This window comes from Gobio gobio, assembly GCF_949357685.1.
Source record: "Gobio gobio genome assembly, chromosome: 11".
In the NCBI taxonomy this organism is placed as follows: Eukaryota; Metazoa; Chordata; class Actinopteri; order Cypriniformes; family Gobionidae; genus Gobio; species Gobio gobio.
Window position 1 is genome coordinate 51417964 of NC_137104.1, and position 24578 is coordinate 51442541.

Below are 24578 nucleotides of genomic sequence, written 5' to 3' on the forward strand. Positions count from 1 at the left end.
ATTATTGATTCTTTTGTGGCTTTTTAAATGATTACTCCTTGGGAGAAACAACAGAGACAAAGCTACTTCAATAATTTATGAAAGATGAATAGTTTCCTCTAAGACCAGCTTTCATAATCTCTGGTCATTGTTTTTCACAGAGGAAGGTCATTTTAAACATGCTCTGATGTTCTGGATAAGAATGTATGCCTATTTTTTTTTTATTTTATTTTATTTTTTTACGTTTGTCAGAATAGTGACCTGACATTAAATAAAGCTGACCCAAATAAAGCATACAGTGTGCTCCCATAATGCATATCTGTCTCATTGAATATCTCCAAGCACGAATGTCTACTTGAATCCATGCCACATGATTCAGGCTCCCTTCTCTAGTCACATCATCTGTCTGTTAACTAACAAAACTTTCATCAAAAGCTGTGATAAAAATATGAATGATTCTTTTTCTCTCTTTCTCTCTAATATTCCCATTAAGCTCAAAATGTTCAAAGTGTTTTTCTTGGTACGAATGTTAAGAGATCGTTCCAATTGATCATTATGGGATTGTTACTTTTGAATATTATGAAAGTAACATTCAAATAAAACACTTCAGAAAAAGTTCCAAAACAATGCATAAATAAAATGTTTGTGTTTCGAGAACATTATTAATAGAATAATAATAATATTAACCAGATAACTTTGAACGAACATTCTATTAACGTTACTGGAAGAACGTCTGTTCATAACGTTGAGAGAACATTGCCAGAACGTTCTGAGAACGTTCCCTGTTAGTGCTGCTGCTGCAGTTTTTGGCTGTTTTTCTCATTAACTTCCCAAGGCAGCTTTGAAAGGAACCGGTCCAACTGCAGGGTCAAGGATGTCATGGTCAGGACTTCTGTTCTGCCAGCCTGGCCTCATCTGGAGACAGAGCGTCTCATCGTAACAGGCATGGCATCGTGTTGTCCTTCAGAGAGCCGTTCTCCAGCGAGCAGCACGTTTGCCACTCTCCTGCTCAGCACTTCTGCTCGTTACGTGACACGGATCACGTTTTGACCATGTCAGGTTGTGTTTAATGCTTCCCACATTTATATAAGATGGACAATATCAGGCAGGACACTTGAAAAAACAAAACAAAAAAAACAAGGACATTTTAAGGTGTACAGTTAATCTGCCTGAATACATTTATCCAAAAGGGCAAAGTTTAGAGACTGAATTCTGAGCTGCAAAAATGCCTGGTCATGTGATTATGTGAAGATAAATAATTTTTTATTTTTTAGTTATCATATTTTACAGGTTTGGGTTTGGTGAGATCTTCTAACAATATTGAAAGAATTCTCTAATGCTCACCAAGGCTGAGTTTATTTGATCAAAAATACAGTAAAAACGTACAAATTTAAACTGTTTTCGAAGTGAATATGGGCCCTCTCATACACCCGGCGCAATGTGATGCCAGGCTTCAAGCACCACGTTGTTTAAAAAGCAAATGCACTCGTGCCATCTGTTCACCCATGGACGGCCGGTCTGAAAACCAGGTGTGTTCAGGCGCATTGTTGGTGTGTTGCTATTTATAGGAAATGAAAACAACTGCACCTGACCAACACAAACCTGCTCTAAAGTCAATAGCGCAGTATTTTTTGTGTTATATAAAAGGGTGTGTTAGTAATATGCGCCTATAGGCGGTTACACAATGCACGTACACTCACGCTTATTACAGTCCCTCCAGAAAAACGCGATTATGCGATCGCATGATTTAATGCATAATCAGCCAAAGTCCGCATATTTATGCGGGGGCCGCATTTTTTCAAATACGCCACACTGTCGCTGCATAAATTGCCTATTTCCGCATGCAAAATATGCAGGGCTAGCATGATTTCATAATCCCCGCATTTTCGTTGCAAAAAAGTCATATATACAGAAAGTTGAATTTTTTTTGTTTACTTCACACAAGAGCCGCCATTTCCCCCTATTGCCATGGGAACGTTTTGAAGTGACGTAATTACCCAACGCGAACATCATCGAAAAGCTGCAAACCCCGTGGTGAAACCATAGATATCGGTGAAACCATAATGAAGCACGCAAATTCCCATTTGCCAACAAAAATAACAGCAAAAGACCGCGCAAAGCATCAAAACATAGCATCATGAAGCTTCGAAGCGTTATGAATCAGTGAGTCGATTCAGCGGTTTGGATCGCCAAAGTCACGTATTTCAGCAGTTTGACACGCGATCCGAATCATGAATCGACTCGCTGATTCATAACGCTTCGAAGCCTCATGATGTGTTTTGAAATCGGTCATCACTGGAGGCCTTTCTGAGCCAATGGATTTACACTAAGATATCTTAATTTGTGTTCCGAAGATGAACGGAGGTCTTATGGGTGTCCAACGACATGAGGGTAAGTCATTAATGACAGAATTTTCATTTTTGGGTGAACTAGCCCTTTCAGAGATTGCACTTTGTGCATTGGAAGAACTCAAATGTCTGTTTTGTATAGTTACCTCTGTAAAACAGGAAATTATTTATTCATTTTTTCAGAAGTTGTAGCATATTCCTTTTGTAAAGCTACAGAACTTGTTTGACTCAATGTTTTGTAAATTTGAGCCATGTGTTTATTAAGGTCTTCAATAAAACAAGATGAGAACTTAAATATTCCCAGCACTTTCTGTGATGCAGTGCTTTTTTTTCTCTTTTTCATCAAACCGCAGTTTTTGCAAGTTCCCGCAATTTCATCGCATAAAATTGCATAAATATCCCGCATTTTCCATCGCATTTTTTAAAGAAAACGTGCCGCATAATCAAGGATTTTTGCCAGCAAAAATCACAAAAAAAGCAGCATTTTTCTGGAAGGACTGTTATTACACACACAGGGATCCGCAGCAGCACACACACAGTTTTAAATATTAAAAATAAAAGGACTCCTCTCTGGAGAAGCGTTCAGTCTTTCCGCTTGCAAAGTCCACCATGTAAATATTGAATCCGCCATGGTGTGAGCGCAACTGGCTTTTAAAGGGAATGGGAGATGAGACTCTGATTGGTTTATTTCACGTTACACCCAAAACACACCCACGACTCATTAAGAGACTATAACTACAATCCTTTGGGACCATAACTAGTGCTTCGACCATTTTTCCCTTCGTTAAACTAGCAAATGTGTATTCGGACACGCCCTAAGTGCTTCTGCGCAGTGCACTTCAGACCATGCGCTCAGATCGATAAAATAGGACCCTATATTGTAAAATATAATTTATTCCTGTGATCAAAGCTGAATTTTCAGCATCATTACTCCAGTCTTCAGTGTCACATGATCCTTCAGAAATCATTCTAATATGATGATTTACTGCTCAAGATTTTATTATAATGAAAATAAGATAAGCTGCAGCTCCACTGCCCCAGCTAACAAAAATAAATTCTAAGAATGTCTTGCCAACGGTGCTATTAAGTTATGCCCAGTTTAAAAGAAGAACATTTTTTTTTTCTTGGTTCTTGGTTAACGTTAGTGAAAACATTAAAGGGATAGTTCACCCAAAAATGAAAATTAGCCCATGATTTACTCACCTCAAGTCATCCTAGGTGTATATGACAGTTTTTTATATAACTCTGATTGTGTTCGTCTGAAAGAAGAATGTCACATAGAATGACTTGAGGGCGAGTAAATCATGGGCTAATTTTCATTTTTTGAGTAAACTATCCCTTTAAGGGATTGTTTTCTCAATATAATCATTTTGCAAGTATTATGGGAACATTACTTTTGAAGGTTCTCTGAACCATCTGAAAAAAAGTAGTAACGTTTAAAAAACTTTAAATGTCCAACTAAAATGTTTCCCTGAATGATGCATTGTGCTAATATTTGATAACACTAGACCAGATAACTTTGAACGAACATTCTATTAACGTTCCTGGAAGAACTTTGAATAACTCTGAGAGAACCTTGAATGTTAGCCAAAGTTCTGAGAATGTTCCCTGTTCGCTCGGGTGATTGACAGGAAGAACATGCTTCCCTCAAACTATCCTTTTCAACGTTATCTCACTTAAGTATTACATGAACATGTGAACATATTTTGCATGCTTGTGTTCTGAAACTAATATGTTTAATATTCACCATACAGCATGTTGACCATCGTATGTTGACCGATGTTGAAATTCCACGGTACGTGATGAAGGACTTTGGGCCCTGTTGTGTAAATCAGTAAAGCTCTCCTCTAATTCACTCCTTCACATGGAATCACACTCACTGGGCTGTCAGAATATGGAGCTCCATCCCGCTGAGAGGATCGGACACGTTTGGACGTCGGTTGACAGGCTGTCAGGTCTCTTTCTTCGACTGCTATTTCACTGCTGAGGGATTTTTGAAAAGCGTAAAAACGGAGGTCAGACAAAATCATTTTTCCAGGTCTCGCACATGCAGTCATAGTGAAGAAAAATCACAATGAGATCTTTAATATCTTAATTGATGTTGAATCAACTTTCACTCAGAAATTACAAATAAATAATTCCAAGGAATCAGCCAGTCTGAAATTAAATGTGTCCTTTTGAAGTAAAAAGGCTGAAATAGTATTTTCAGTAACACTTTATTTAAAACCTTTATACACACATTGTACACATTTCAATTAATAGTAAAATTCCATTAAATTGAATTGAACTGTAAAAAATTATCATGATTTTAACGGTAAAAGGTTACAGTTAACAGAAAGTTTCTGTACTATATACGGTGATTAACAGTAATATAACCTTGTTTAATGTAATTTTACAGTAAAATACTGTTAAATTTGACAGTTTTTGGAAGTGAAAAAGAACAAGTCGTTGTGTAATTTACAGTGAAAAAACGTAAAATTGGCACTCCCAGAATTCCCTGCGTGACACTTCATTTGATGTATTTTCGATGAAATAACTGTTTCTTCTTAGTTTTTTTCCAATCAGTGTACATTAGGCTTTTATGTTACATTTAATATTGTTAAATTAACGTTTGTTGTATTTTTAAATGTCATGTGTGTTACCGTGAGAGTGTTTAGTTTTTTGTGTGAATGACACTGTGCACCTTCGAAGTATTGTCCTTCAAAAAGCGTTGATTCATCATGTGACTCTCATCTCCACTGTGATTGGTGGGTGTCAGTATATATCAAAGGTACATAACAGATATTAGTATTTCAATAGGTTGGTAATTTAACATTATTTCAGTTAATGAAATAGGGTTATTTACTGTAAATTTAACTTAAATCTGTAAAACCTAAAACGTTGCTGCTGTATTTTTTGCGGTAAAGTCCTGGCAACCACAGTTGCCGTCTTTTACCGTAATTTTACGGGGATTTTTTTTATTTTATTCATATGATCAATTAAAATCTTAATGGAACAAGGGAATGGACCATTTAATTTATGTGATTCATATTCATAAATTAAAAAATGTTTAAAAGTTTAAGATTTGTAATAAATGTTTTATTAAGCGCTGCTTTTTCACATTTAAAATTCTGAATTCATAATATGAATAATAAGTAAGGATTATTCAATTCACTTTGAGGGAATTTTACTATTAATTGAAATTAATAGGCTTATTTTTATGATCTCATGAATAATTGAAACCACGTTATAATACTTCATTGTTACACCTTTAAGGCCTGTGCACATCGGGACTATTTTCGCGCTTATCGCCAGCGTTTTTCGAGACGTTTTTCGCCGTGTCTTTGTGTTCACACCCAAGCGATTTTCACTGGCGATGTGCCGAGTGAACGTGCAAATTCAGTAGATGGCGCTCCCGGTACACTTTACGCTTCTGTCACTCGCTTGTCACACAGAAGAAGAAGAGAGACAGTGTTTACATGCTTGCCAAAACCATTCACACACTTTTTGCTAACTGGCAAGCAGCATTATCAGCTCTTCTTCTTCTTTGTCTACTTACTTCCTCTTCGTCGTATCAATATGTGCTCGGCAAAACCGTTTTGTGCCGATCTCATTGGTCGGCCAGTTTATAACGCGCCGCGTCAAAACAAAAAAAAACAACCCAAGGCTTTTTTTTTAAATGACGCTTTTACGTCTGCCATTTTGCGCGTCGGTGTGGCATTAAACGTCAGCGATAAACGCGCGCGAAAATCGTCCCGTTGTGAACAGGCCTTTAGAAAGTATAATTCAAACATGACAAACATTCAATTTCAGATGTTTACAATCTGCAAATATTAAGCATTTTAACTTGGGATACAATTATATATGAAAAGACAATGCATTATAATGTACATTATGAATATTTTTATATTGCATTCTGGGCCTTCGCTTGAGGGGCAAAAGGTGGTCCCTGGTTTTCGTGTTGGCCCAAATCAAGCAATAATCTTTGTTTTATTTATAACTTCCAAAAATCATCTTTTACAGAGTGAGGAAAAGATCCCAGTAATCTCGCATGTGTCTCATCTGGAGTTTCAGAAGTCAATCAGAGACGAACTCAAACGTTTCTAATCAAATGATCTGAGCTGCTCCACATTCATGCTATGACAACTATTGACTCATTTGTGCCTCCAAAGGACTTTGAGGAGAAACATGTTGGCGTTAAAGCCGTTGGAGGGTGTTTTAATTCGAGCTGGAGGTTGATTGATTGGCCCAGCAGAGGAGCTGACCCATTGATCTCTGCTGTCTTTGCTGCCATCATCAGTGCAGCTGCGCCTCTTCTCAGGTTAAGTGACTTTCTCCAAGTCATCAAACACTGAGGCTTCTGTAACACGACACTTCTCCTCATCCTCCTCATCCTCTCATTCAGTCCATCTGGCTCGAGTCAAACCTTCAGGGATTTTGTGCACGGTTCAGGAAGAAGCCGATCAATTGTGTTACATCAGATGGAGATGCCATACGTTTCTCCAAAAGTGATTAAAAAGTGATTCTATAGCAGTCAAAAGTTTGGAATATTTAAGATGTTTTTAATGTCTTATGCTCACCAAGGCTCAAGCTAACAGGGAACGTTCTCATAACGTTCTGGCAAGGTTTTCTCAAAGCTATGAACAAACACTCTTCCAGTAACGTTAATAGAAAATAGTTAAAATGCTAACACAAAAACACCTTTTTATACATCATTCCTGCGCTTTTTCCTGAAACATTTTCAGTTCGTCTAATGTTTCTCAAATGTTAGGGGAGCGCGGGGGTAGTTGTAACACACATGGTTTAACACTTTCCACACGTGCCAGGATGACGAAACTTAGTGTATTTACTAGTTGCCATATCAACATTATTTAGGGATAAAAAATGTGCCAAAATGAAAAAAGATCTTTGGAAGATATCGCTGAACATTTAACCATAGCAAAAGAACATTTTTGATCTCAGTTTTTTGTGTTTATTTAAAATAATCTGATATTATTTTAATCTTACATCTGTTATTTAACAGTTGAGAGAGTTCTTTAATGCTGCGTTACAATGAGCCCCTATTAGAAATATGCTATTATATTCTATACTTTTTTTAATTATATTGAGAAACCATGAGAAAAAGGTAAATAAAGACTGTTCAGATGTTATTAATTATTATTATTGTTTTGAGCTATGCTGTATATCAGTTTTTTTGCAGCATGTTTGTTGTCTAACTCAAAAAATTGTATATTTTTAATGATTAAAAAATGCCAATATTTTTAATATTTGTATTTTTATTGACAAAATATGTTAGTTTGTCTTGGATATTTTTTTATTTTATTATATCAGGTACCATTTTAAGCTGTCATTTGGTCATGTTACAATGTACACCACAAATTGGGCATGTTCTCTTCACTTCCATTCTTTCGGGGTAAATCAAGAGAAAAATATACACTGTATTAATGAAACACAACAACATAATTTGACTAGACGTGTGTGAAATTAATGTGGGGAAAAATAAATACTCTGAACCACAAGTGGATTTACACAATCTGAGAAAGTCAAAAAGTGTTCGGTTGTGCCCCGCTCTCCCCTAGTTGTTTCAGAAGTAACATTCCCATAATGATTGCAAAATTTTTAGTTCATTGAAATTTAAAATGTGAGTTAATACAATGGAGATTGGTTTAATCAACAGCAACTCAAAATATTATGTTATCTGAACCACATTAATTATCTAAGTTGATTTGACAAGAGAAAAAAGTTAAGAGAAAATATTTTTTTGCATTGCACATTATAAAAAAAATGCTGCCTTAAATCTTTAAGCACAATCAACTTGGCTTTATAAGTAATTTCAACTTAAATTATATTAGACTTAATCTTGTACAACTTGTTTTGATGAGTTAAACATGTGTTGTCATGACTTTTTTTGTGTTAAACGGTTAAAACAGTTGAAAGTTCAGCAATAACGTTACCATAACTTAATGGGAATGTTAACAAAACGTTCCTGAAACATATTTTTGTTAGCTGGGGCTATATTTCCTTGATTAAATATACAGTAAAAACTGCAGTAAATATACAGTTAAAATGTCTGTGATGGCAAAGCTGAATTCCTCCAGTCTTCAGTGTCGTGATCCTTCAGAAATCATTCTAATGAAAGTCTCATGGAATCCGTCAGCCTGCCTGCGTTTTCATACTTTCACTACTATGTGCAACATCTTTTGCAGTATATCGCCTGTGCGCATTAATATCCTGCAAGAAACCTACAACATCAGCACATAAGCGTCCGATGCCGGCATGCGGTGTGAAGAAAAATGGTGCTTTCAAACAATTAGCATACAATACAGCGATCGTCCTGCAGATAAAACACTGCCCTCTCAAGCAGTTCTGTTCTGCAGGAGTCGCCGCTGGCTGTTTTTCTCTTGATCTTCCTCAGGGATGCAAGAATGACCCCAGAGTCCTTGTTTTCCTGACCAGTGCAGTACTTCATTTAAAACATTCTTGGGCATTATAACAAGATTTTACAACTAAAAGTGAATTTTCCATGTCGAGATACCAACAAAAAAACACATACATACACATTTTGCCCATTTTTTCATTGCCATAATTCCATTATGCAAACTGAATCATTTTTGCATTTTGGCTCCAATAAGACACACACACACACACACATACATTTTGTCAATGGGAAGTACTTTTTCATAACAGCTGTGTGTTGAAGAGTTACATGTCCCCTCAGGGTTTTCTCCCAGGACTGTTGCTGCATTAAATGTGAGAACTGTCAATGGCCCACAGGGATTTTCTGTCAGAATCTGCAGATGTAAGAAGTTTTATCTTATAGTTGAGCTTAACCTGAACTCAACATACACAGAGCTAACACAAAAATGAATGGCTGCACTCAATATTTTCATTATTAAAACACTGCTCTCCCAAGCTTGTTTGCATCATCGTTGCACTACACAAACATATTCGGAATGGCATTTCCACAAATTTGCATTATCCATGCTTTGTTTCCAAATTTTCGAAGTGTTTCCAAAGTGCGAGTGGTCAAGTTTGGCCTCATGGTCCGATTATACAAAATTATATTAGAAATATATTATATTTGGTCCAAAATGGTTGTACCCAGTCTCTTAATGAGTCATGGGTGTATTTTGGGCGTAATGTGCAATAAACCAATCAGAGTCTCATCTCCCATTCCCTTTAAACGCCAGTTGCACTTGCACCATGGCGGATTGGCTATTTACATGGATGACTTTACGAGTGGAAAGACTGAAGGCTTCTCCAGAGAGGAATCCTTTTGTTTTTGATATTTAAAAAATGTGTGTGTGCTGCTGCGCATCCCTGTGTGTGTAATAAGCAGAGTGTAGGCCTACATGTGTCGTGCACCCACCTATAGGCACATATAAATAGCACACCCTTAAATAACACAAAAATACTGCGATTTTGTTGGTCAATGGCTCAGTCAATGGCGCGAGTGCATTTGCTATTTAAACAACGTGGCGCTGGACGTGAAAATGAGAACTGTGCCAGGCTGAAACTAGCAAAAAACACTTGTATCGTCGCATTGCGCCGGGTGTATGATAGGGCCCAGAGTCCCAACTAAAGTCAATTAGGAGCCTATTTATCAAAAGACTGCACAATTTAATATGTAGTCCACTCTTTTGTGCTTTTTCTTCCTATTGTTGCTGATAAAACTGGCCAGAACACAACACTCCTTAGCTAGTTCATGAGGCACAAGTTTGCATCACTAAACTACATATCCCATCATTCTCTGTTTTAGCACAAGAATGTTAAAATACATTGCGCCATCTGTCATGCTTTGAACAGTGGGTAGGTGTTAAGGATACAGCACTACTTTGGTTTGAGTCGTATCTTAGGTCCAGGACTTTCTCTGTGGCTATTGGCCAGTTTTCCTCATCATCTGTCCCTCTGTCTTGTGGGGTTCCTCAAGGGTCCATTCTGGGGCCATTACTTTTTAACTTATATATGCTTCCACTTGGAAATATAATTAGGAAATAAAATATTTCTTTTCATTTCTATGCTGATGATTCCCAGCTGTATATACCTTCCATTGAAATCTAGACATTCTCTGCAGCCTCTCTTGGACTGTCTTGAGGATATTAAATGCTGGATGGCAAATAACTTCCTCCAGCTTAACAACTGAGGTGATTATATTTGGTCCCTCCAAAACCAGAAACTCTATAGTTAGTCACTTAGATAATCTCACTCCATAATTTAAGTCACATGCAAAAAATGTAGGTGTTATTTTTGATTCTGAGCTTTGTCTTGAAAAACAAAGTAGCTCAGTTGTAAAAAAACAGCTAATATCAATTGAGAATCATTTCCAGACTTAAATCGACTCTTTCCTTTCAAGATTTGGAGAAAGTTATTCATGCATTTATTACATCACGGCTGGACTATTGTAATTCTTTATACCATGGTCTTCCTCAATCTTCGTTGGCACGTTTACAGATGGTTCAGAATGCAGCAGCCAGACTGTTAACTTGTACAAAAAAACGTGATCATATCACTCCAGTCTTAGCTTCTCTTCACTGGCTTCCCGTTTATTTTAGAATTCAATTCAAAATTCTGCTGATTGTTTTTAAAGCTCTTAACGGACAAGCCCCGTCTTACATCTCCGATCTTGTTCATTTGAATTCAGATCCCAAGTCCCTCAGATCAGCCAATAAAGCTCTCTTATATGTCCCACAGTCACAACTTAAAACGAAAGGTGATAGAGCCTTTGCAGTCGCTGCTCCACGATTATGGAATCAGTTGCCACCCGACATTAAGAGTGCTCCTTCTGTTTCTGTTTTTAAATCTAGACTTAAGACACATCTCTACGTTTTAGCATTTCCTGCTTATTATATATATATTTTAAAAACTAACTTTAAAACTCTTACGACAATCATGTCTTCTACCTTCAATTGTTGTGTATACTGAGCTGCAGCGGACACATTTGTAAACATCTTTACTTGGACCCATTGTGCGAGCTTTGTGTCTCTTTAATACCGCGTGGTTTATATACATGTTGCTGCTGATTGGGCTGACATATTTGACACACCCACCAAACGAGATAAAACGCATCTCAAATCCGTTGCACACCGTTGCACACCGTTGCACACCGCTTCCAGGAAACATGACGTTCAACCGGAAACCGTAGCAAAAAGTTGTGCTGTTTGAGCTTTGAACGTGCCCCTGATGTCCTCTATGACTCCTTTTCTTCAACAACAAATCACTTAAACGCTACGGGCTCGTAATCACGACTTCAGAAATGTACATTTCCGATATAATTTAGTATTTAAAAAAGACTGCACGTTTTAATGTGTACTTTTATGTGCTGATAAAACTTGCCAAACCCCTCATTTAGCCAGTTTATGAGGCAACAGGTTTGCATAACTAAACTACATTTCCCATCATTCTCTGTGGTAGCACAAGAATGATGCATTGATGAAGGGTTTGCTGGTTGAAAAACAAAGTTACGACACTCCCATAGACTTCCATAGGAACTGAGGAATGCGGAAGTAAAGCGTGTCATGGAGCGACCAATAGAGTGCCGAAGTAATGACGTCACTTTGTAGGCCAACCCGGAAGTTAGCGGCGCATGGGTTCCCTCGATCGAAAAGCCATGCATTTTCCCCATAGACTTTTGGAAAATCGCAAAAAATAAGATCTGTGTTCAACAAAGAGTTATGACCCTTACACGTTTTGTCTATCAAGATAATCTTTACAAATGAATCCAAAATGTATACATTTTGAAGCTTAAATAAAGCTGTCAGATATAAAATGCTAACGGTAGGCTATAAACGGACTACAGCACACCATGGTCGCGGATCAACGTCATCATCAAGCTTCCTCAAACTTTATTTAAAAAACACGCTCACTCATTATGATCTGCGCTGTGTATGAACACTTATCCACTTTTTCATGAGAAATATTGCCCATTCGTTTTTTCCAAAAATGTTAGAAACTAATTTTGTTTATGCGTGCCTCTCTGAGATTTTTTTATCTTTTGTTAATGTTTTTCCAGACAATATGATTATCACTGTGATAACATTAAATGACATAAAACACAACCCACTGGAGCTCACAACTCAGAAAACACCAGATAAAATGTTCAAATAGGCACTCTTCTTATAAATAAACCACAGATTTGAGCTTTAAACAACTACATTATCGACTGAAAAAGTCTTAAAACTACGTTTTGTCACACATTAACAGTAGATTTTAACACAAAAAGACGTGTAAACACAGCCCATGTCAGCCATTTCTCAACCAGACGAACATGTGAAGAGAGTAAACTCCAAATGTTCAAGCATCCAACTTTGCGCGAATAGCGCGATTTATTCACGCCACATAAGTTCTTCATAAGTGAGGCTGAAACGCGGGCTAGTGAGAGATTTCCTGTTTATCACGATGACGTCTAAAGTCCCCACCAAAGGATGTAGTCCCTTTTAGCAACTTGTTAGCAACCACCGTTTTTAAGACACAATAAAGTTTAAAAAAATCACAAGCAGGTTTTAACTAATGTGTTTTGTGTTATAGATCAAAACGTGAAAATATTTAGAGGCTTTGTTAACCACAGACCTTATTTCAGGCGATTTAGCAAAAACCCATTCAAAAAACCCATAGACTTTAGGGCGAAGGAACCGGAAGGGCTAAAAGGCTAACTCACTTCCGCGTTTTGGCCTACAAAGTGACGTCATAACTTCGGCACTCTATAGTTCCAAACAACCAATACTGTAGTTCCAGCATTGAACCACATTCATTTCAGTGTATCTCAAGCACACTCGCTGGCAAATTGATGAAATTAATGCATATTTTGAGATTTTACTATATCCAGATGCTGATCTGTCATATTTCAACAGTTTTCAATCTCTCTGAGATCTTTCTGTCCAATGCGTTTCTATGAAGTAGCCCATTCAAGGAATAACGTAGCGGCCTGGATAAAAAGAGTTGATTTAAATTAGTTGCCCTGTTTTTTAAACTCTATTTAAAACTTCTTTCTTGGGTTAAATTATGTATATGCTAGAATCATTCATTTATATTCACCTGTTGTGTATGCTTGAGACATAAAATAACATTCGGACGTTGACAACATTTAAATTATAAAAGAAATTACCACTAACCAGTAGATAGCGGAAGAGGAACACTATTAGCTCATTAGCCATTTTGTCTGTTTTTTTTAATGAATTTTTATAGATCATCAAATCACTATTATAACATTAAAATATCTATTTTTGTTATTTTATTTTTACTGAAGTGTTAAATATATAGGCTAATTGTAGGGAAAACGTCTCGGTTACGTATGGTAACCCTCGTTCCCTGAAGGAGGGAACGGAGACGTACGTCGGTAATAACCGACGAATTGGGATCACTTGAGAGAGCCCCTATCAGCTTCGAGATTTAGAGAACAGGCCAATGGGCCATTGGCGTGCGAGATTTGCATCTCGCGCTCCGCCCCGCGCCGCGGGTATAAACAGGAAGCGAGAGCATCGCACTGACGTTTTTCACTGAGGAGCCGAACCAGAGACCGGCCAGGCAGTGATGGAAGGAACTGTGGCGACGGGACGTACGTCTCCGTTCCCTCCTTCAGGGAACGAGGGTTACCATACGTAACCGAGACGTTCCCTTTCAGTCGGTCACTACGACGTACGTCGGTAATAACCGACGAATTGGGATCCCTATGGAAAACGCCACAGTTACTACCACTTCCAGCGCCCAGCGAGAGCCCCTCAGACCCCGTTCTGAAGCGGGCGGGAAGATTCACGCCAGAAGAGTCATACTGCTGTTCCGCAAGACCCATTCAGCAGACTTGATTAGATAACGCTGGGAAAGCGTGCCCGAAGGACGCTGCGGGAGCCACATCATGCCCGGAGGGAGTTACCATGTGGAGAGAACACGTATGGGCTGGCCGTGGGCAGCACAACATACGGAAGTCCCAGGGGAGGCCCCGGCCTAATGCAGGCGGGGGACGACACCGTACTGAGACGGCAGAGAACTCTGCCAAGGGAAAGACACGAGCTCGCCGTAGGGAGCTGTACCGTGGAAAATACACGTATGGGACCGCCGTAGGGGTCACGACATACGGAACCCAGCCTGACACAAGTTCCACCAATGCATACGAGTGCCAGACCTGGCGTCGGACGCTCCGCAACATCCGACTGCCGAGGGGTGCGGAGGACTCAACAGGGTTCGCCAATCCTGGGGAACTCGACTGGAGAAATAAGCGCACGTATCCGTTCCAGGGGAAGGGAATGGCGCAGCAAGCCGACACTAGAACGGGCACTTCAGTGAAGCTGACTATGGGAAGCGAGCACACGAGAAGCCACCGGCTCTACACGCAGGCTATAAAACCTAGCGAACGTGTTGGGTGTCGCCCAGCCCGCAGCTCTACAATGTCTGTCAGCGAGGCGCCACGAGCCAGCGCCCAGGAAGAAGCTACACCCCTGGTGGAGTGAGCTCTAACCCCGAGCGGGCAGGGCACGTCTTGGGATTCATACGCCAAGACGATGGCATCCACTATCCAGTGGGCCAACCTCTGCTTGGAGACAGCCTTTCCCTTCTGCTGTCCTCCGAAACAGATGAAGAGCTGCTCTGAGGTCCTGAAGCTTTGCGTTCTGTCCACGTAAGTCCGGAGAGCACGGACGGGACAGAGCAAAGCTAGGGCTGGGTCTGCCTCCTCCGAAGGCAGCGCTTGCAGGCTCACCACTTGGTCCCGGAAGGGAGTAGTGGGAACCTTGGGCACATATCCAGGCCGGGGTCTCAGGGTCACCTGAGAATCACCCGGCCCGAATTCCAGGCACGATTCGTCGACCGAAAATGCCTGCAGGTCCCCTACCCTCTTAACTGAGGCCAATGCAATCAGGAGTATTGTCTTTAGAGACAAGATCTTAAGCTCTACTGACTGTAAAGGCTCGAAGGGCGCCCTCTGCAGTGCGGTCAGCACCAGAGTCAAGTCCCAAGAGGGTATAGAAGAAGAGCGAGGAGGATTTAGTCTCCTCGCTCCCCTTAGGAACCTGACGATCAGATCATGCTTGCCTAAGGACTCACCATTAATGAGGTCATGGCTTGCGGCGATGGCGGCAACATATACCTTGAGGGTGGAGGGAGACAGCCTTCTCTCCAACCCGTCTTGAAGAAAAGATAGCACCGATCCGATCGAACATTTCCGGGGGTCTTCTCGGCGAGAAGAGCACCAGTCGACGAACAGGTTCCACTTCAACGCATATAGCCGTCTCGTAGAGGGGGCTCTGGCGGAAGCGATGGTGTCGACTACCGCTTGCGGTAGGTCACCTAGAACCTCCGCGTCCCGTCCAGGGACCAGACATGGAGTTTCCAGAGGTCTGGACGCGGGTGCCATAGGGTGCCCCGTCTCTGAGACAGAAGGTCCTGCCTCAGAGGAATGGGCCAAGGAGGTGCTGTCGCGAGGAGCACTAGTTCCGGGAACCACGTCCTGTTGGGCCAGTATGGAGCTACCAAGAGGAGTTGCTCCTCGTCCTCCCTGACCTTGCACAGAGTCTGTGCAAGAAGGCTCACTGGGGGAAACGCATATTTGCGCAGAGCCCGGGGCCAGCTGTGTGCCAGTGCATCCGTGCCGAGGGTCCCCTCGGACAGGGAATAGAACAACTGGCAGTGGGTCGTGTCGTGGGCGGCAAACAGATCGATCTGTGCGGCCCCAAAGCGACCAAATCAGCTGGACCACCTGGGGGTGGAGTCGCCACTCTCCGGGAAGCACTGGCAACCGCGACAGCTCGTCGGCCGCACGGTTGAGCAGGCCCGGAATGTGAATAGCACGAAGGGACCTCAGATGCTTCTGACTCCACAGGAGGAGATGGCGGGCGAGTTGGGACAAACGGCGGGAGCGTAGACCACCTTGTTTGTTGATGTACGCAACGGCCGTCGTGCGGTCCGTCCGGACCAGAACGTGCTTGTCTTTGAGCGACCCTTTGAGGCGGCTGAGAGCAAGACGAACTGCCAGCAACTCTAGGCAATTGATATGCCATTGCAGTTGGGGCCCCGTCCACAGACCCGATACTGCAAGCCCGTTGTACGTGGCACCCCAACCCGTGGGTGAGGCATCCGTGGAGACAACATGATGCCTGGACACTTGTTCTAGAGGCACTCCTGCCCGTAGAAATGAAGGGTCCGACCACGGGGTGAGGGTTTGGCGGCATCTCGGCGTCACTTGGACACGGAGGGACCCGCTGTGCCACGCCCATCTCGGGACTCGGTCGTGTAGCCAGTACTGAAGCGGTCTCATATGGAGCAGCCCTAGCGGCGTTACTGCGGCTGCTGCTGCCATATGCCCCAGGAGCCTCTGAAAATGTTTCAGTGGAACCGCTGTACTGCGTTTGAGCGTACTCAAGCAGCTCAGCACCGACTGGACGCGCTCCTCGGTGAGGCGCGCTGTCATGGCGACCGAGTCGATCTCCATCCCGAGAAAAGAGATCCTCTGTACGGGACAGAGTTTGCTCTTCTCCCAGTTGACCCGAAGACCCAACCGGCTGAGGTGCCGAAGCACCATGTCCCTGTGTTCGCACAACTGTTCCCGCGACTGGGCAAGAATCAGCCAGTCGTCGAGATAGTTGAGAAGACGAACACCACGCTCTCTCATGGGAGCAATGGCCGCCTCCGCGACTTTCGCGAAGTCACGGGGCGACAGGGACAGCCCGAAGGGCAGGACTTTGTACCGACATGCCCGTCCGTCGAAAGCAAAGCGTAGAAACGGTCTGTCGAGGGAGAATCGAGACATGAAAGTACGCGTCCTTCAGGTCGATCGCTGCAAACCAATCCTGGGGACGGGGGCACCTGAAGATGCGTTTCTGCGTTAGCATTCTGAACAGCATCCTGTGGAGGGAACGGTTCAAGTAAGGCAGGTCCAAGATTGGCCGTAACCCGCCGCCTTTCTTGGGTACAATGAAGTACGGGCTGTAGAACCCGGACTTCATATCGGCTGGAGGGACCGGCTTTATCGCGTCCCTCGCCAGTAGGACAGCGATCTCCGCCTGAAGCACGGGGGCATCCACCCACGCAATAGACGTGAAGTGAACGCCCCCGAACTTGGGCGGACGCCGGGCGAACTGAATCGCAAGCCGAGTCTGATGGTACAGATGACCCAGCGAGACGGGCTGGGGAGCGCTAGCCAGGCCCCCAGAGACCGAGCAAGCGGGGTCATCGGTACCACAGACGTACCCGCAGCAGGGCAGCGAGGCGGAATGCAGGGACCCCAGGACGACATGGGAGTGGTCCGTGTAGGGGTCTGGGTCTGACACACGACCTGCATCCGCTGAGGGGGTGCGCGAGTGTGGGAAGGCCACTTGAGTGTGTTCCCACAGCCGGCACCCCCTGCTGGCGATTTGGAGAGGCACCGGAGGCTGACAAGGCATGGGAGCGTTGTACACCGCCCAGCGCGCTCTCCCAATGAAGGAGGGGCTGAGCGTGGCAAGGCTTTGTGGCGTTGCACACGGTCTGCCTCACCTCCTTCCTCAGCGGGGAACAAGAGCGGCGAGGCATAGCGTCGCGCACTGTCGTCCGCACACCGCTGAGAAGAGGGGAATGAGAGTGGCGAGGCTTGTAGCGTCACACACTGCCATTCTCGCCCTCTTGTGGGGAGGGGAATGAGGGCGGCGAGGCTTGTAGCGTCACACGCTGCCATTCCTGAACTCCCGAGACCCAGAGATATTGGAACTGTTCTTCTCTTTTTTTTTTTTTTTTTTTATATATATATAAATATATTTGGGTACCACTGGCTGTTTTTAACCCCAGTGGCGGAACAGAATTACTAATGGTTTTTACCCGGCCCTCCTCCGGGGGAAGAACAGAACCAAACCCGGGTCAATGGTGTTTCTGGACATCGTCTAGCCAAGGGCCAGCGCTGTGCGCAGCTCAACCTCGGCTGAGAACTACCCTCATGCCCTAAGCAGGGCGGAGGTGGCCTGCCAGTGGCACTGCCACCCCACCGATGAGGGTAGTGAGAGAGAGGAAAACTTTATACAGATTATGGCCCTATTGGTGTTCCATATTTTGCCACCAATAGTTCCACAATGCAAAAGCTTTCCAACGCACATCCGGGAAAGGCAAGGGGCAGGCAAGGCGATTTATGCGTTGCACTATGCCTCAGCCACCCGGGAAAGCATGGCTGTCGAGCATGAATCGGATTCAGCACGAGCGCCCACTATTATAGTGGGAATCTCAGCATCATCTTCATTTTCAACACATAACAGCCCTCTCTCCGATGCAGCGATTGACATCTGTCCTCTGCTAGAGCCCCAAACGAAACGCTAGGTCCCTTTTTTATTTTTTTATTTATTATTTTTTTATTTTTTAGGACCAGCAATCCCATCTGTAAGCTACCAGCAGACATGTGAGACAGTGGGCGTGGCCGTGAGACGGCACACGGTGCGCTGAACACTCAAGCCCTTATGAAAAAGGCAAGACGAACAGCGCGCCGACGTGGCTATGCTCTCATTAGAGAGCATAGACCACCCACAAACACAGTCTCAACATGCGTAGCCGCCGAGTGACGCGCGCTGAGCTGCCGTGGCAACCCGCGCTGTCACTCGGCAGCTAGACGGCACACGGCGCGCTGAACACTCAAACACTCAAACCCTCACGCGGAAGGCGAGATGACCAGCGCGTCGACGTGGTCCCGTTCCCCTGAGAGAACACGGATCACCCACGAACACAATCTCAACATGTTTATGCGAGAGGGATCGTGGCCGTCAGGACAGGAAACAACCGCATCCAGAAACGCACGAGTGGAATGACGTCTTGAAAAAGACGCAGTGTCACACCCGTGTTGCTCTTTTGTGAGGAAACGCTCTTTAAGCAGTGCTGAAGCACCCAGGGGAAGACCGCGGCAACACACAGGTGGTAAGTGCAGTCCTGTGGTGCACTCACTGAAACAAACGCCCTCACCAAACCGACAGTTGCTGTGAGAACAGCAGTTTGTTTATGCTGATGCAGCGGTGAACATGCGGTCGCGCTGATTGTGCCTTTTCGCCAACACAGAGCGTCCTTCTCGTTCTCTGGAGCATCTCTCTTGCAGATAGGCTTTCTTTTAGAAAAGCAGGCTTGCTTCATCAACGCCGTTCGGCTCCGAAGTGAATGACGTCAGTGCGATGCTCTCGCTTCCTGTTTATACCCGCGGCGCGGGGCGGAGCGCGAGATGCAAATCTCGCACGCCAATGGCCCATTGGCCTGTTCTCTAAATCTCGAAGCTGATAGGGGCTCTCTCAAGTGATCCCAATTCGTCGGTTATTACCGACGTACGTCGTAGTGACCGACTGAAAGGGAACCACAAAGTCTCATGAAAAACAAAAACTTCTGACTAAACTTCACAATAAATCTTTATTTGAATCGTGTTTGTGCTTTGTTTGTTATGATGAGAGGATTTGTCGATAATGGGAAGATTTGTGTAAAACGTAAACTTGCACTAAAATTCATTCAGCGTTTTGAGACTGTATAAAACTTGTTTTAATCGATATGGATTCTCATTCCTGGTAAATTACACATAAGACTGGTCATTATTTTCAACAAATGCCTGTGATAGGCTACAACACTCAACGCTCTAAAATCATGCACTCACATGACCCAAATAAAATAACCAGATGGGCCAGTTATGGCAGATCTGACCATTCTGAAGATTAAAACTATTTTTTATTCTCTTCAGAGCAACGGTACGCAAGGTTTCCTCAAGATAATGAAGTTAAAGGGTTAGTTCACCCAAAAATGAAAATTCTGTCATTAATGACTTACCCTCATGTCGTTCGACACCCGTAAGACCTCCGTTCATCTTCGGAACACAAAGGAAGATATTTTAGTTGAAATCCGATCCATTGGCTCAATGGCACTTTACACTCTCAAGACCCTTAAAAGGTACTAAAGACGTCGTTACAAAGTCCATCTCACTACAGTGGTTCTACAATAACTTTATAAAGCGACGAGAATAGTTTTTGTGCGCAAAAAAACCCTAAATAACGACTTATATAGTGATGACGATTTCAAAATTATGCATCATGAAGCTTCAAAGCGTTATGAATCAGCGAGTTGAATCATGGTTCGGATCGCGTGTCAAACCGCCAAACTGCTGAAATTACGTGACTTTGAATCGACTCACTGATTCATAACGCTTCGAAGCTTCATGATGCAGTGTTTTGAAATCGGTCATCATGATATAAGTCGTTATTTAGGGTTTTTTTGCGCACAAAAACTATTCTCGTCACTTTATAAAGTTATTGTAGAACCACTGTAATGAGATGGACTTTGTAACGACGTCTTTAGTACCTTTTAAGGGTCTTGAGAGTGAACCGTGCATTGTGCCAATGGAGGCCTTTCAGAGCCATCAGATTTCAACTAAAATATCTTCATTTGTGTTCCGAAGATAAACGGAGGTCTGACGGGTGTCGAACAACATGAGGGTAAGTAATTAATGACAGAATTTTAATTTTTGGGTGAACTAACCCTTTAAGTTGGTTGTGAAACTTAAAAAGGTACTCCAAAGACAGTAGGCTAAGTAGTGTTTGGTGTGGTGTCGTGATTCTCGCAGTAAAATCCCATTTTGGAAACCTTTAACTTTTAGTTTACAATGCTAAATACCTTTTTACGCCCATTAAAAAAAAAAAAACGTTCCGTACCTCGTTTTATCAAGGTGAAGCAAACGAGACCGCGATGTCCGTTTCGTAATGAATCATTCTTTTGATTTGATTATTTTCAGTGAACCGGTTGAACTGGTTCACAAATCGCACTAATGATTCATTTGCGAATCCCAAGCTGAAGAAATTGATTATTAAATGAGCCATTCATAGCGAGTCTCGCATTGACAACTCTGAGCTGGCCATGGTGGAATCAAAATTTTGCCATTGAGCCATTTTGACGAATATTAGGCTATATTTATTGTAAATGGAAATCATATTTTGGGTTATATAAGGCTGTAAGGTAAGCTCTAAATCAGCTGTAAAAGAGTGAGCTAGGAACTCATTGCATGTATGCATTTATGACAGAAAAACAATGTCACAATTTTACTCAAGTAGAAATTTTTAATATATTACTGGAGTAATATTTCAAAAGGGTATCTGTACTTTATCTGAAGTATGGGGTTTATGTGGTCACCCACCGGTAGTAGCATCACTTTATAACAAGGCGCTGACAATTATGGATTACAAGAGGAGCACACAACAACACTGATTCACTGATCCATTTTTCACTAAAATTACAGCTACAACTCTAAACTTAACTGAGCCTGGTTGTTAGCAGCAGCCGTATCATTATAACAGGGTCCCACGCGTTCACAGGCGGTGATGTTCTCACTATGTGCCAATAAAACAGCACGTTGGCAGGACCCCTTCGGATTCAAGCACTCCCTTGTGGACCATTAAACAGGGCTCCGGGCGATCCGTGACATGGGCACATTTGCAGTGTGACAAAACTGACATAGTTATCGCAGGGAGAATGTGCTCTAGTATAATGATGCAAAGAGTCGAAACGTCATGGGGTTAAAGCCGAATAATGTGGCAGTGGGCCCAAAAAAGTACTTGAACACTTAAACCACATTAAAATATATTGGATGTCATTGCACTGGATGATAAAACATTAAACCAATGTGACATTGTCAAACAAATAATTAATGATCAATTTAAAAGCATCAGGGGAAAAAAATATTATACAATCAGGACACATCTCTTAATTCTTGAATTCAGGTGTTTCAATCCGACCCATTACCAGGTGTATAAATTGCTGGTGTATAAAAACCAGCAAAAAAATTGTCATTTTGAAGAGTTCGGTGAATTCAAGCGTGGTACTGTGATAGGATGCCACCTTTGCAATAATTCAGTTCATGAAATTTCATCCTTGCTAGATATTCCATGGTCAACTGTAAGTGGTGTTATAAGTGAAAGTGACATGTGAAGGCCAAGCATGGTAACCCATATGCGTTTAAAGACAGGGCAGGCAAATTGTTCTGGAAACATTATTTGTTATGCTGGTTGAAAGCCTCTATTCACATCCTGATATCAAACTCCTTAAGTTAAGTGGTCTACATATATTTGTACATAGATCGTCTGTGGAATGTGTAGGACCATAACATTTTCTGTCCAAACGCAATGATACGATATCCTACCTGCCTGTCGATATATGTATTTCCATACCTCTGCGCATCAAATTGCATACACCCGGAGTGGGCAGACATTTTTGCTGGAGAATAGGTGCCATGCTCAAGGGCAACTCAGTAATTTCCTGCCGGAATTGAGAATCGAACCCGCAACCTTCGGGTTACTAGTCTGACTCTCACGGCTGCCACAAAACGGAAGTGTTTAGGAACAGCAAGAACTCAGACAGGGAGCGAAAGGCCATGAAAAGACCAAGAGTGGCAGGGTTGCCAGGTCTTCACAACAAAAACAAAACCTGCCCAGTTGCTACTCAAAAAAAAAAAAATCAGCATTTTTTTGGCGGGGTTACCCTGCTAAAATTTGCATTACCGGGGCTAAATCTCACATTATTGGGGTCGCAACAGTGTTTAAGTAACCCAATTCCAGGGGAAAACCGTGGACTTGACAAAGCGGGGTCATCGAGTGCTGAGGTGCATGGTGTGTGAAAGCAAAGTTTCAGAAAGGACGTACACTCGTTTTACTATGAATGGGGGAAAGTGCAACGCGCAATATGGTGGAATAAGTCCCGCCTTCTAAAGAAAAGAGCCAATCGCCGGTTGGTAAAGTCATTGTGTCACTGCAGCTGCCGTTAGAAGCTCCGGTTCCAAGGGTTTCAAAATGTGAGACATTGCATCAAACATTCAATTCGCTCAATTGGTGCCAAATCGCGCGTTATTCACGCGTAGTTGGACGCTTGAACATTTTGAGTGTACTCGCTTCATTCGCACGTGAAATTCACTACACAACAGAACTTCTGCCAGCCTGCTCGTCTCGTTGCGAAATGGCTGACATAGATTGCTTTAAAATACAACGAATAAGCTCAATTTGCTGGCTTTAGCAAGCTTGTAGTCTCAATAGGGTGAATTCAGGGTGATTGGGACACTTTTTCTAAGTTATCTCAATGGCAAAAAGTGTCCCAATCACCCTATGTAGAGCTCAAATTGAGTAAAGAGCGTTTTTTACAACTTACCAGATTGTCCGACCTCCTCACTGTCACGTCAAACATAAAGGAAAACTGGTGCGAGGACTCAAGTGCAGTGAAAAGAGGATTTATTAACAAAAACAAACATAAATACAAAACAAAAACCCACGAGGGGGCAAAACACATAATAAAACATAAAATAACACAAAAACATACCAAGAGAAATCACGGGGGAAAACGGGAGACGTAGACATAACAAGGATCTGACAAAGACCAGAGGTGGACAGTAACTAAGTACATTTACTTGAGTACTGTACTTAAGTACACTTTTTGAGTATCTGTACTTTACTGAAGTATTATTTTTTAGGGAAACTTTTACTTTAACTTCACTACATTTGAAAGACAATTATCGTACTTTTTACTCCACTACATTTCTATCAACGTCCTCAAAGTCAAAAGTCATTTCTGTAGCAGCTTTGCAAGTCAGTGGATGATTTTTTTTCTTCTTTAAAAGGTTTTTTTTTTGTGTGCAAAATGTAAATGTCTTGGAGAAAGAGAAACATAGACGTATGCATGAATCTGAAAAAGCATGATGAAAGAGCTCAGTTCAGTCTGTTTTTTTTTTTGTGTCTCTGAGATGCCAGAGCACAAGTACTGAATAGAGCTTTCTTTAGCCTTTTTTCGCACTTAAACAGACCAATACACACAAAATGTCAATGTTCATTTTGGAAAGTATTCATGTAAACAAAGTTGATTATGTCTTAAGTGAACGTAAACAGTTGGGGGAATATCAGATGTGTATCAGTGTGTAGGATTTGTGCATTCTGCCTTAAAGTGACAGCAGCTTTGTAAAAAGCTTTGTAACTTTTAAGTATTTAAATTAGTTCAAGGTGGTCGTATGCTAGCATGTCGGATGGAGCATCACTGACTGGCTTAAACCACCATGGCATAGCGTGCATTGATACAACAATAATAAAATAATGCATTGACATAAAAAAGGAAATTTACTTTTGATACTTAAGTACTTTTAAAAGCAAGTACTTCTGTACTTTTACTTAAGTAAAAATTGTTTTTAACAACTTTCACTTGTAACAGAGTAATATTTGACCAGTAGTACTTTTACTTTCACTCGAGTAATGGAGTTGTGTACTTTGTCCACCTCTGACAAAGACTGACAAACACAAGGGGTATATAAAGGGGAGAATTCAAGCAAGGCAGAGGGGG

General features: G+C 42.3%; 1 protein-coding gene across 7 annotated transcripts in view; it reads left to right on the forward strand.

The window, feature by feature from the left end:
* Positions 1–4181: 4181 nt before the first annotated feature.
* Positions 4182–24578, forward strand: part of tmem196 (transmembrane protein 196) — a 43349-nt gene continuing 22952 nt past the window's right edge. For 2 of the 7 annotated variants that reach the window (XM_079828874.1, XM_079828877.1), the window contains exons 1-2: positions 4182–4282; positions 6479–6814. In XM_079828874.1, the coding sequence (XP_079685000.1) occupies positions 6788–6814 (27 nt within the window). In that variant the 5' untranslated portion in view covers positions 4182–4282; positions 6479–6787. Of the gene's footprint in view, positions 4343–6478; positions 6815–24578 lie in introns of all 7 variants that reach the window. The other 5 variants (XM_079828876.1, XM_079828879.1, XM_079828882.1 and 2 more) reach the window with 4 other exon arrangements.